General features: G+C 44.9%; 1 protein-coding gene across 4 annotated transcripts in view; it reads right to left on the bottom strand.

Moving 5' to 3' along the window:
- LOC147880875 (uncharacterized) overlaps positions 1-11,851 on the bottom strand; it is a 79,143-nt gene extending 67,292 nt beyond the window's left edge. Inside the window, exon 1 of one of the 4 annotated variants that reach the window (XM_087402440.1) lies at positions 11,738-11,851. In XM_087402440.1, coding sequence (XP_087258566.1) covers positions 11,738-11,785 — 48 coding nt within the window. In that variant the 5' untranslated portion in view covers positions 11,786-11,851. The remainder of the gene's footprint in view (positions 1-11,737) is intronic. The other 3 variants (XM_087402439.1, XM_087402437.1, XM_087402438.1) reach the window with 3 other exon arrangements.
- Positions 11,852-13,783: the final 1,932 nt, after the last annotated feature.

Raw genomic sequence — 13,783 nt, 5'->3', positions numbered from 1 at the left:
GAGGATTTTGCCCCTGCCAATCTAACTGTAAGCCACGTTCCTTCTAAAGTTTATGCAATGAAAGTGTGTTTATTTGATGTCTCTGTAAAGAAAAGGATGGAGAAAGCAGAAAGATATAACATAATATCAAATGGTAACCGGTTACCTGCTAAGGAAGTGGGATGAATCTAGGCAGTATCAAATGCAAGGCGACTTAGAAAGGGATTTTTTGGTGATCTGCTTGGATGGATAACGAGATGTTGATCTATTGGAGGGAGAATTACCAAAGTTCAAACACAAAGATCTACGGAACCCTATTGCTCATGCATGCTCTAGTGCAGCAACCATTTGAATGAAGTTTGAATTCATAACACGCAGCCTCTCAATCTCGATGGCCTTCGTCAAATGATTTTCCAAGCAATATCATAGTTATGACTGGGTGCAAAACATATATCCGTGGAACCGTACTGTACAACTGTTGCTCTATTGCAGCACCTACACTAAAATGAGGCATCCATAACTTGCAGCCTGTCAATCTATACGACCTTTTTGAGCAGCTAGATTCTGAAGATCAAAAAACACAAAAAGGAATCAAATAACTTTTTAAAATTAGAATGTGCCATCTGAAGCTCCAGCAGACGAATACAAGGGCTCAACATTGTCTATCTCCAAAGCCAACAGGTAGAGCGCTCCATTTCATTTCACTATACTTCCCTTTGAATGGATTTACCTACATCTCTTGCCATTTTTTCGACATCTACATACAAGCCATGGAGGACGTAGCCTAACCCATACAGAGGTGGACTCTGCACGTGTCTAGCTGAGGGTTCACCAAACTCCCCCCTCAGTAATAACCATACACCTTTCTGAGAACAAACAAAAAGGGATAAAACTATGCTATTGCAACTTGCCTAATCGCTATCGTAAAAGCAAGATACTTACTCATAGTGACGGAAACTGTCCTGGAAGTCTATGGGTCTGCAGTTAACAAAACTCCAGGGATAGTTAGAGTAAAATGGCTCAGTCGACAATGAGAAAGATACGAATGGAACACAAGTCCTCTTGAGGAAAGGAATCCTCTCAAAAAGAAGCACCGTACGGGCAAAGTATAAAGCAGCTACTGAAGTGATTTCAGCCACAAAGATTTGAAAAGAAGGAAGTGGAGCCCCTTGCTTTACACGACTGCCCTATAGAATATCCTCCTTGAGGCTAGTAAATCCAACACCATCTTTAATTATGGCCCCCTCTTTACGACACAGCCAGAGTTTGGCATTAAAACGAGGTGGGGAAATTTTATATGCTTCCATTATACCTTTAAGAGGAATTGAGAGCTGTGAAGAGGGATCCACCCACTTTACCCAAGAGCTGAAGTGAGAACCAAAAGTTAAGATAGAGAATAAAAAGATGAAGAATTCTCTCTTGGAATGTGAGAGGCTTGTTGCACTTACTAAGGTTAGGGAGATGTACAGATGCTTTGAATAAAGAGACCAAGTCATATATTTTTAATAAAACTAGGGTCATGAACTTCACCACTAACTCCCCAACCGCTTGGACAGGCTTGACCTCATCTATTGCACAAAGATTTTTGCCACTGCTCAGCTTGTGTGCTCTTGGCCCTACATCTCAAACAACATATTGGGCAAAGGTTCCTAGGGTGGAAAGAGTCCACGCCCCTTCTATTGCTCCACCGTCATCATCATCATCACGTTGTATGTCGAGAACCTTGAGTTCAACCCTCTCAAGCGCTTTGCTTCCAGCCAAGCTGTTTAATGATTAAGGTTCTGCTTAAAGTAGAGGTGGGAGGACTTCCCTGCAGACAATTTATTTATGTCCCCAAATAGCTCCATAAGGAGTGCTCTTTGGAGAAAGAAAGAAAGAGTTATTAACATCTGCAGAATGCCCAAAAAACCTATGAGACCAAGAAAACTAAAAACCAACATGAGAGTACACGCCCATGGAGGAAACTAGAGATATTTATCACACCTCCATGTTAGAAATTAACCAACAAAGGGTACGCACAGCAGAAGATGATAGAATATGCCCAAGAGCTCACACAGTGCGTGTGGGGAGTGGAATCACAAACTTCTTTACTTAATGTGCTTCACATATGTGCAGATCGGGAAATAGACAGTAGACAAAGCCAGATGTAGAATCCACCAAAACAATATATTTCCATCCAAAGCTATGGACACAATACAAGAGATAGATCGTGTGGTACTCTGCCAAAAGGCCTTCTCTATCTGCTAGTCTCCTCTAGAACCCTGAGTTCGCATGCTACCATGTCTGGTGGCAAAGATGATTTGTTTGGGTTGATTGGGGCCGATGACAAGCTTGATGGCACCAATCACCCCATGTGGTCATACATGATGGGACATGTTTTGGTTGCCAAGAATCTATGGCATATTGTTTCAAGTTCTGAGGCCAGGCCTACACGCACTGTTATCGGTGCTAAACCTGCAGCCTCTGCTTCTTCAGGTGATGGTTCTACTGCTACAGCCAGGACTCCTGCACCTCCTGCTCCAGGTGCTTTGCCTCCTTCACAGGAGCAAATTCAGTGGGATGGTCGTGATGCCAAAGCACATGCCTTGATTGCTCTTTCAGTGAAACGGGTTATTATCCCTCATATTCGGTCTTGCAAGGCAGCTAAGCAAGCATGGGATCAGCTTGCATCTTTGTATCACGTGCGGAATGAGGCGAGGGTTGCCTATCTCCGCGGGCAATTGAAAGATTTAAAGCTTGATGAGGGTTGTAACACGGATGCCTATCTCACTAATGTAAAAGATTTGAAAGAGCAATTGGCCAACATTGATGAGATTATGCCTGATTCTCAGCTGGTTTCTAATACCCTTGATGGGTTGCCTGATTCATATCAAGGCTTTGCTACTACATTGAGGTTGGTTGCAGGGGGTGATGCCAATCATTTCTCATTTGACCAGCTTATTGCTCTTCTTCTTCAGGAGGAGCAAAGCCATGTGAATCGCAATGCTACTATGGCTAGTGATCAAGCATTTGCTGCCCATCATAAACACAAAGATAAAGGCAAGGTTTCAACTGGAAAGCCCTTCCCATGCTCATCATTCACATGGTGCCTCTTCTTCAGGGGATAACAAAAAGAAGAAGAGATGTAACTATTGCAGGAAACCTAGGCATGATATTTCTAAATGCAGGAAGCGCATAGCATCTGAAAAGAAAAAGAAAGAGTCTGGTCTTGCAGTATCTGGTTCCTCTAGTGCAGAAGATCGACATGAGTTTGCTAATTTCGCACAAGACCACCATTGGGCTTTCTTGGTTAAATGTCAGTATAATCCTGATGTTCATGATGTTTGTATGGCAATTTCAGATGTTCGTGATGCCTGGTTCTTTGATAGTGGTGCTAGCAAGCACATCACTTCCTGCAAGAAGTTATTCATCTCATTGGAGCTTACATCTAAGGGGGGCAGTGTCACTTGTGTTAATATTGCATCATATACTATGAAAGGTATTGGGCAAGTTGCTCTTACTTCTGTCTCTGGTGGTATTGTCACTCTAGAGCATGTGCTTTATGTTCCAGGCATTCGTAAGAACCTCATTTCTATTTCAGCCATTGCTACATGTGGCTTTCAGGTTATTTTTAATGGTGTGAAGTGTGCAGTGTATGATGTTATACATACCTCTACCTTGGTTTTGACTGGCACATTGTCTAGCGGTCTTTACAGACTTGATGCTTATGACAGACGTTCAGAATATGATGCTGCACTTGCCGATGCACATGCCTTTGCTATTGATTCTACCATGGCAGATACTCATTTGTGGCATGAGAGGTTTGGACACCTCAATTTTGGAGCCCTGGTGAAGTTATATAAGGAAGATATGGTTGTGGATCTTCCCAAAATGCATACGCCTACCAAACATGTTTGTGAACCATGCTTACTTGGTAAGATGCACCGTGCTGCGTTTCCCAAGGATGGGAGAGTTGGTGTTTCACGTAAGCTTTATCTGGTTCATAGTGATGTTTGTGGACCCATGAGGGTTGCAACTCTTGAGGGGTTCTACTATTTTGTTACTTTTATTGATGATTTCACCAGGTACACTTGGATTTTCGCATTGAAATCCAAGTCTGATGTTTCTTCATGCTTCAAGCACTTTATTGCCTTGGCTGAGAATGAGAGTGGGCTGCACATTGCTCACATTAATACAGACAGGGGGGGTGAATACATGTCGAAGGAGTTTGCTGTTTTTTTGGCTTCCCGTGGCATTAATCATCGATGCACGGTGCCTTATACTCCTCAACAGAATCCCGTAACTGAGCGGAAGAATAGATCAACGATGGAAATGGCCAGATGCATGTTGAAAGGCAAACATTTGCCTAATAAGTTGTGGTTGGATGCGGTCATGTGTGCAAATTACATCTTGAATAGATGTCCTACAAAGGCATTGCAAACTATCACACCTTATGAGGCTTGGACAGGTCGTAAGCCTCGCATTTCCCACCTGAGGACTTTTGGATGCTTAGCTTATGTTCATGTGCCTTCACAGAGACGCACTAAGTTGGAACTTAAAGCTGAAATGCATTTTTCTTGGATATAGTTCAGAGAGCAGGGGCTATAAGCTATATCAGCCCCGCACGGGCAAGTGCTTTGTCAGTCTGGATGTTGTGTTTGATGAATCTTCCACTATGCCTTTGCTGGACTGTCAAAAACAGCCCGTTGTTGATGGCCCAAACATATTTGACAGCTTGATGCCTTTGTTTCCATCCGATGCTCGGGATGATGTTCCATCTGAGGTTGTCCCTCCTCCATCTGTTGGTCATTTACAGCCCCATGTGCATGCAGAAATCCAGCCTGATATGCCTATCATTGATCAGGATCATTTGCACCAGGCTCTTGACCAGGAAAGAGCAGAAATTCAGGAGCCTAAAAAGGTACCCCATCGGCTCCTTGACACATTAAAAGACAGCAAACAAGACACTCCTCTTCCCGCCCGTATGAGAGCAGCTGTCTGGAAAGAGCATGCTAGCTTTGTTACTTATGCTTTGGTTGCTACAGCATGCAATGAAAAGCCATTATGTCATCAAGATGCCTTTTAGAATGATTGTTGGATGAAGGCCATGCAAGCTGAATTGGATTCTATCCATCAGAATGACACTTGGGAGTTATGTGATTTACCTTATGGCAAGAATGCCATTGGAACTAAGTGGGTTTACAAGATCAAACGGAAAGCTGATGGTTCAGTGGACCGTTACAAAGCCCGTCTTGTTGCTAAGGGCTATGCTCAGCAGCATGGCATTGACTTTGAGGAGACTTTTGCTCCCACTTCCAGGATCACTACCATTCGCATTGTTATTGCCTTTGCTGCCCACTTTCATTGGCAGATACATCAGCTTGATATTAAGACAGCTTTCCTTCATGGGCATTTGCAGGAAGAGGTCTATGTTTCCCAACCTCCTGGCTTTGAGGTTGAAGGTTCTGAAAGCAAGGTATGCCGCTTGAAAAAGGCCCTATATGGATTGAAGCAGGCACCTCGGGCTTGGTATTCGAGAATTCATTTTCATTTGCTCACACTTGGCTTTCAGAACAGCCCTACAGAGGCTACCCTTTACATCCGCAAGCGTGGGACAGATTTGCTGATTTTAGTCCTTTATGTGGATGACATGCTTGTAGCTGGGACACATGCTCAGCAAATTGCAGATTTTAAAGTTGATTTGCAGCAGATATTTGCTATGTCTGATCTTGGTCTTCTGCACTACTATCTCGGCATTCAATTCGCTAGTAGTGAGGGGAGCATTTTGATGTCACAATCCAAGTACATTGGACAGCTTTTGCAGCATTTTCAGTTTGAGGATTGCAAGCCAATATCCACACCATTAGAGACTGGTTTTCACTTCTTTTCTCAGGATGGCAGCGGTACATGTGATGTCACTCTCTATCAGCAGGCAATTGATTGTTTGATTTACCTATGCCATACGAGACCTGATCTGGTTTTCACTTCTTTTCTGAGGATGGCAGCGGTACATGTGATGTCACTCTCTATCAGCAGGCAATTGGTTGTTTGATTTACCTATGCCATACGAGACCTGATCTACACTATGCTGTCTCACAGTTGAGCAGATATATGCACAGCCCATCTATGCACCATTGGCATGCCGTGAAGCCTGTTTTCAGATATCTTAAAGGCACTCAGCATTTAGGCCTTCTTTATGGAGCTGATACTTCACTTGTCATGCATGGGTTCACTCATAGTGATTGGGCTGGTTGTTCTGACACTCGTGTGTCACTTAGTGGCAACTGTTTTATGCTTGGTACTTCATGTGTTTCTTGGTTCAGCAAGAAGCAGAGTACAGTTGCTACTTCTAGCTGTGAAGCTGAGTACAGAGTGGCTTTTACAGCTACAGTGGAGTGTGTTTGGCTTTGGAAGCTACTTGCAGATCTTTGTGCATGTCAGACTGCTCCTACCGTCACCTTCACTGATAGTCAGAGTGCTTTGGCTGTTACACGGAATCCAGTTTTCCATGCTCGCACAAAGCACATTGAGGTTCACTATCACTATGTCAGAGAGCGATTATCAGCAGGTGATATTGAGTTGTCTTATGTTCCCACTGAAGACAACTTGGCAGATCTTTTTACGAAGGCACTACCTCGACCTAGGCTTTTCGGCAAGCTTTAAACTTAGTACCTTTTGTAACTTGATCTATTGTACTCTATACAGTCATAGGTTGCTATATCCTACGAGACGAACATGTGCCACCATGACACTAGATATTTAGGTATCCTGAGCTATGTCCAGGATACTTCAGCCCCTACCATGGAGAGGGGTTTGTAGGCTATCTCATGGGCTATCCATAGATGCCACTTATACCTTGGTATGAGCCTTGTAAGCCTAGTTATAGTCAGTTAGGACTATTGGTACAGTTAGTTTATGCACCATCTGGGTCAGTTAGGACACTTAGTCCAGTTAGGGCAGTTAGCCCTAGGGTTTTGTTATGTTGGCTCTCCCTTGAGCCATCCACACTTCAGTTTTGCAACAATCTATTACAGCATCTCGTTTTTCTCCATTGTGCTTTCATTTTTTAGCTTCCATTGCCTTAAAGGTAGATATTGAGCCTATTTTGCCTCTGACATGCCATCGCACAGATGAGGACTACTCCCCTTCGAAGTCACATAAATCCAAACTTGCCGTTCCAGCTCCCGCCCACAGGAGGGCCTTGCTCACCACCCCCCTCCTCCCCACGAGTTGGACCATGGTGAGTTCGAACATGCCCTAGCTCCATGACCGTGCACGTCAGCAGCCACAACATTTGATACTTTGTCGGGAGTTAGAGGGCTATGGTAGAGCGGGCAGCGGATTTTCTTTTGATTCAAAAGCATATGTTGTCAGCATCTGCTATCAGACGCACTCACCGCCTTCTTTTGGGTAGGGGTCCTAAGGTTTGGTCCCTGCGAGCAAGCAGGAGTGGAGGGTTCTGTATTTTTGTTTCTCAGGCAATGGTCTCCAACGTGTTTGACCAAGGCGAGCTAATCATAGGTCGGGCAGTTTGGATGGGTCTATAGATGGGGGATTCCACGATTGGGATCCTGAATGTGTACGCCACTGCTTGCAGGCAACAGCGCCCTACCTTCTAGAGGCGATTGACTAAGAGCCTCCCAAACGTTGACTCAGGTGGTTGGAGGTGACTTCAACAACCAAGAGTTTGCAGAGGACAAGCAGGGGGGAGCTTCCTTCTCAAAATACCAGTGGTGGAGAGGAGCACTTGGGAGCAGTTCATCTACACGATCAACGGCCGGGATCCATAGAAAGAGGCAAAGTTCTCCACACTTCCTTGCAGCCCTCTCTTCTCCTTTACCAAGTTGAGGCATGATGGCCTACTAGAGCATCTTGACCCGATTTTTGTGGGGGATTGAGCGATGCACTAAGGGGGAGCCATGGGTATCTTGTCAAGTATGACAATGTCAAATCACTCCCTGATCGTGCTTCACTTAGAGCAGCCTGTTGTGGGCTCCCCAAAAATGGGGTTCATAATCTAGATGCTTTACGCCAAAGGAGCAGTGAGGAGTTACAATCCTAGACTCTTTGCAGTCGGCACTCCCCACAGGAGCACGAGAGAGCACTACAACGTGATCTCGCATCCATAGAGCATCCTAGTCAGTAGGACTTGAGCCTCACAATGGCTCATAGACCCTTACGAGCGCGTGAGGCTTGATCTCCAAGCCATATAGGTCTGACGAGCACAATTTTCTTAACACTCTTCCCCTACTCGCTAGGTACAACAAGGGACGAGATAACTAGACAATTCTTTCATAAGGTTAGACACGTTCAACAGGGACACAGCTCCAACGTTTGAGGAATGCAAGCGGTCGAATACATTCAGACCCTCAAGAGATTTTAGATATGACCACTGACTTCTATCGACATCTTTTTTTTTCCAATCTAAGGAGAAGTCTCTCCAAATCCTTGCAGCCCGGGACGCAATGTGGGCTAAGGTACCGTCAGTGGCCTCCTAGAGTTTGAGAAGGCAACTGGAGGTTCCGATCACCTAAGAGGAGCTTTGGGAGGCCCTCAAGGCCCACCCGCCTCAGAAGTGCCCCGGGGAGGATGGTTTGGCCCCATTCTTCTTTAGGTGTTTGTGGGAGCACATCCTAGCACCCATCCGTTTGGGTTTTCAGGCTCTCTACCTCAATCCTTGAGTCAGGGCTGGATTTGGTTGATCCTGAGGGAGGGGGGACAAATCTGGCATTCGGCATCGTAGACCAATCACTTTGTTGGACACCATTTATAAGATCCCAAGGTCTTGATCTTGTGGTTGAGCCCTCATCTCATAGATATTATCCACGATACGCAAACAGGTTTGTTCAAGAATGCAGTATCCTAGACAATATTTCCACCTTTTCGGAGGCAGTGGATTGGGCACGGGAGGAGTCTCGGCCTATCATGATCCTTCATCTAGATTTTGAGAAGGACTATAATATGGAGTGGTCCTTTATAGAGGGCACGATGCAAAGGATGGTCTTTTCGAACAAGTGGATTCGACGGGCCTTGGCCATGTATGCAAGGAGTGCCAACTAGATGTTCATATGCAATCACACAAGAGAGGCCCTTTGGTCTTTCTTGCTCAACTTATCACGGCTGTCCCCTTACCCCAGTCCTCTTCCTCTTTGTCGCAGAGGCTTCGGACCACCTTCTATAATTTGAGGCAACAGGCCTCACGGGGATGAGGCTCCCAATCCGCCATGAGGAGGAGCTTTTGGATTCAATGTTTGCAGACAATATGGCACTCTATGTGGATGGCATTATCGACCCAGAGATGCAAAGCAAAGCCCTTCTGGGCAAGCGAGTGGTACGAGATCTCAACCCAGGCTCTGATCCCTAGAAGCTCTTGCTCCAACGAGGGCTTCTTAGAAACACCCCCTGCACAGGAGGACAGTGGCAGCAATCCCCTATTCTCAGAGGCTCCCCTCACAAGGTAGGGCTTCCCCTTGATGCGGAGTCTTTACCATGTGTGGCCACAGTTGTCTCACGGACTCATTCAAGACAGTCCCACATGCCAGAAGAAGTTTGAGAGAGAGCCACTCATTTGACACCCAAAGGTGCAGCATCAAACAATGACCTATGCCGGGTTAGAGGACGCACCGTGGTTAGGCACAGTGGGACAGTGGCCCAACTAAGGTCTTTTGAGACTTGTATTTCCCTGGGCAAGCACTTTTTCATCTAAGAGAACCCGAATGACGAAGATCTATCCCGAGACATGGTGGGTGGAAAGCGTAGTAAATCGGCCCCCACCACCGGTATGGACAATTCTCACGGACCAAGGTGCCTTTCAAGATGCAGTTTTTGCAATAGTCCCACGGCTCTTACTTGTGCGAACTCTACATAGTAGTCGGGCTTCTCCAACTTGAGACTGCAAGAGACTTTGAGGAGGATAGGTTCTAGATACACTCGAGTGACAAAGAGTCACAGTAGTAGGCCGATTGGGCAAGGACTGGGCCATTGACCCAGTTCCAATCTTGGCTCGATACGAGGGCACAAGATGGCATCTTTACGGTAGGCAGCCTAGAAGGAAGTTTTCCTTTTCTAAGCCATGTGTCGTGATTATAGGCGTTGATCTTTATGAAGATCCAAGGGTTTGAAACGTGCTTTCTAGAAAAGCAAAACTTTTGTGAGCTCTCCTTAAGCCACGTGTACAATTTTAGGCCCTTGATTTTAGATTGATCTAAAGGATTAAAACACTCCTTCCAAATTTGACCCAAAAGCATACTTTTTTATTCATTCTTCCCACAAATCAATTACATAAGGAGGGAGATAATTGCATATTTTCTTTCTTGCCATCACTTTATTACGTAATTGTTGGACAAAGCTCACGACCTTGCTACTGAAACTCCAACTGGATAATAGTGAGGATTCAGGTCCAATTTGGAGTTAGAGCCATGATGGAAAAGCTGCCTACTGCAACCTAGTTGGTTGTGAGAGAGCCAGCCTCTCAGAAAGATTCGGTGGGATACGAAGAAGTGGTTCTAGCCAGTTCAGATAGGACGCTCGGACAAAGTGGAGGAGGCGCCATTGTAACTCTTACACGACTCAGATTGGGCATCGCCTGCAGTTAAAGGCAGCTACCTAGTCCCCTCCAGAGAGCGTCACTGGTTGGAGTAGAAGATTCCCTTGAGTTTATTTCCCGATTTTGGTCACGCCTGAAAGATATCTTATTTCTTCTGGATGGGGGCACATGGAGGCTTGCCCATAGTTGGAGTAAATGAGGGTAGATGATGGATGCCTTCGGTGTGTGGACAGAGATCTGGAGAGATTTCGCACTGTCTCTGGGCTGCCCAGCCAGAGGATCTGCATGGGAGCTATGGCCAACACGCAGAGGATGCAAAGAGACTCCATCTAGGGATGGTCCTGTGGTTAACAAAGGGAGGCCATGCCTTCCCCATTGTCCCAGCCGCTGGATTCAATGCCTAAGTGTTATAAAGATATGGGCACATAAGGCAACTCTCCCTTTAACTTGTGCCCATGGCCTTCTCAAAGTATATTGTATGGAAGACGGTGTCCAGCATTACATCTTGGAATATCAAGGTTGCCCATTGCATTTTTGAGATGTAAGTGCCATCAGGTTCCCAGCAACCACTCTAATGTCATCTAGCAAGATGTTATCTACACCTTGCGCGCCATTCGGAAGCGCATGACTCCTACCACAGGTATATTCTATGTCATTACTGCCAGAGGTATTCACTAGTTGTATTGTATAGGCCTGCTGTTAGCCCCAGTGAGCTGAGTTCTCCAGAAACAAACTAGTTTCTTTCCGACAGACCAGATGTTTTTCTTTTTCCCATGATCAGCACCTCGTGGATTGCTGATTTGTATGGTTGATTCTCAAGTTTGATAGAAGGTTCTCTGTTGAGGGGGGCAAAAGAATTTAGAGGTACTAGAGGTGGAGTTTCATCGACCTAACAATGACTACATCTTCGCGTGTTCCTGCAAGCTTCTACATGTGAGCTTCGACAGAGTGGATATGAAAATTGAACCCATTTGGAGCCCTCCTTCAAACCGGAGCAGATCTCACGAAAACGCCAAAAAAAGCAGCATAGAAACGCAGGACGAGACGGCCTCATACGCTTCAGTGACAAATCTGAGTGATTGACCCTAGCTCGTGAAAGCCTAGAAACGGTTGGGCGACCGCACCAAACAATATAGTCGACCGCAGCAAACAATATAGTCGACCGCATTCTTTGACTAGAGTCAATAAGCAGGTTAGTGACCGGAGCAAAAGGAAACATAAGAGAAGCATTACCTGGTAAACATAAGGTTGGAAAGGCGTAGAAAGAGCGGGAGCGGCCATCGACAAAACAGAGCAGAGGACCTCCGACCCATCATCGCTTAAGTTTGATATGTTCTGAATCCCCACTGCTCACGTGTCAGTACTTGTGCGAACGTGGAAATAAGAATCACAATAATCTCAACTCAAACACATTTGAGTAGCAATCTAAGGGCCTCTTTCCGATCTTGGATTTCCTTGCTCCCTAGCATCGATAACATGCATTAAACAAGAGGACTGTTGTAAGAATTCAGATTGAAAACAAGAAATTTTGAATGGACCACTAATTGAAAATATTTATATTATAATATATAATTATTATAACCACACATAGTGTGGGCGGGGAGGCGGGGCGTTTCCTTCCCCAAAGAGTTATAATTCGAGGGAACGGGCCCTTCCCTGGGTGTCGAGATAATGCCGAGAATATAAACGCCGAGAATATTAGTGTTGAGGATAAGTCTCACGAATGGATAAAAAACTGGCATATTACCTGAATGTCAATAGTCGTAATTGTAGTCAAACGCTGAGAGACAATATCTGAAAAACTTGCCAATGTGACCCTAAGAGGATTTGTGTGTGTCCTTAAGCGGGATGATTCCAACATTCTCAAATCATTTAGTAGATTCTAGATAGCACAAAAAGACAACTATGATTAGAGGAAGTTCGAAGTAGAGCACATAACATTCTCACTCTCCACTTAGCCAGCATTACATGCGTCTCCAAGAAAATGGGAGTTTGATCACTGTAGTAAGTCGAGCTTTTAGGCTTGTGAGAGTAGAGCATAAGGTTATCAAGAGGCTCTCCAAAGCTTCACATGCCAATAAGCCCAAACTTGCAAATCAAGTAGACCATCTCTTTAAAACGAATAGGTTTGAAATGTTTATATAGTCTTATTATTGTAAAAAGCACCTATATGCTTTTAGTGCTTTAGTCAAAAGCTTAGCTTTTACATCAAAGAAAATCAAGGGCATAAGATGAAACCAGATCAAGGGCTTAGATTCATGACACGTGGCTCAAGGGGTTGGGAGAAAATCTAAACATCGACGAACGAGTGAGAGAGAACCCTTAAGCGCTTGGAGATAATTTTGGTTTGGATTGACAACCAAAGCCTTGTATTTATCCTCGACTGTAATCGATTGCGTGCATAAGTGCAACATGTTGTGCATTGTTGCTATGCCTCAGGATATCTAAAGCGTGCACCAATTCTTGTCTTTACAAATTTATTGTTGTGTATCAGTTTTCGTGATGGTAGGTGCTGCAAGGTTTCTTTGACATTACATGGATCATAAACTTTAACACAGAAACCAAGTAGAAGGGAGTTCAAGGGACTATCAAAGATTTTGTGTTCTCTTGACTTTGTATGAGAGTAAACGGCTGAGCAGCAGATGATTTAACAAGTTAATGCACCCGACGGCCTCCTCTTCGGCAACTTGAATCCTGTTAGGGCAACATGCAATGCGAGCCAACTCGTATGAAGAACTCGCTCGTTCCACACGAATCTATTCAATTAGCAAGCGAGGTCCTGGTTGTCGTTTGGCCAAATAAGAGGGACGTTAATCCTTTTTGTCCAACGCTCTCATGTATCTTTCAAACGATTCCAACCTCTGCAACCTCATCTGCTTGTGAAATTTGGCTTTGAATGCATTTGCCCTCCTATTGAATTTGCCTCGATTGGGGAAGCAGCTTTCGCCCTGCCGATACTAATCATTGGTGGGCGACGCTTGGTTTGGAACTCGCAGTAATGTCAACCAGTTCAGACCTCCATGGAACTAGGTTTTGTGCGGCATTGGATTTGGCGGTTGTTTTCGGATTTGGGAAAGTCTCCTCGATTTCATTATCAGAAATCCTGGCAGTAGGAGGCGGTTCTGGGGGTGACGGACAGTCATACAGGCATGCAGGACTGTATTCGTCTCCGAAATCACATGCTAAGCTTGTGTTTCTCCTAAAATCAATGCTTTAGGAACTATTGTATGAGCAACTGAAATGGAAGAAATTGGAGAAGCAAGAGGGGATCTGACCAGC

This window comes from Dipteris shenzhenensis, chromosome 31 (genome assembly GCF_047967505.1).
Source record: "Dipteris shenzhenensis isolate YYH24624 ecotype China chromosome 31, Dip_SZ_1.0, whole genome shotgun sequence".
Lineage (NCBI taxonomy): Eukaryota > Viridiplantae > Streptophyta > Polypodiopsida > Gleicheniales > Dipteridaceae > Dipteris > Dipteris shenzhenensis.
Note: the sequence above shows the minus strand (reverse complement) of the source record. Positions and strands in the feature narration are given on the sequence as shown.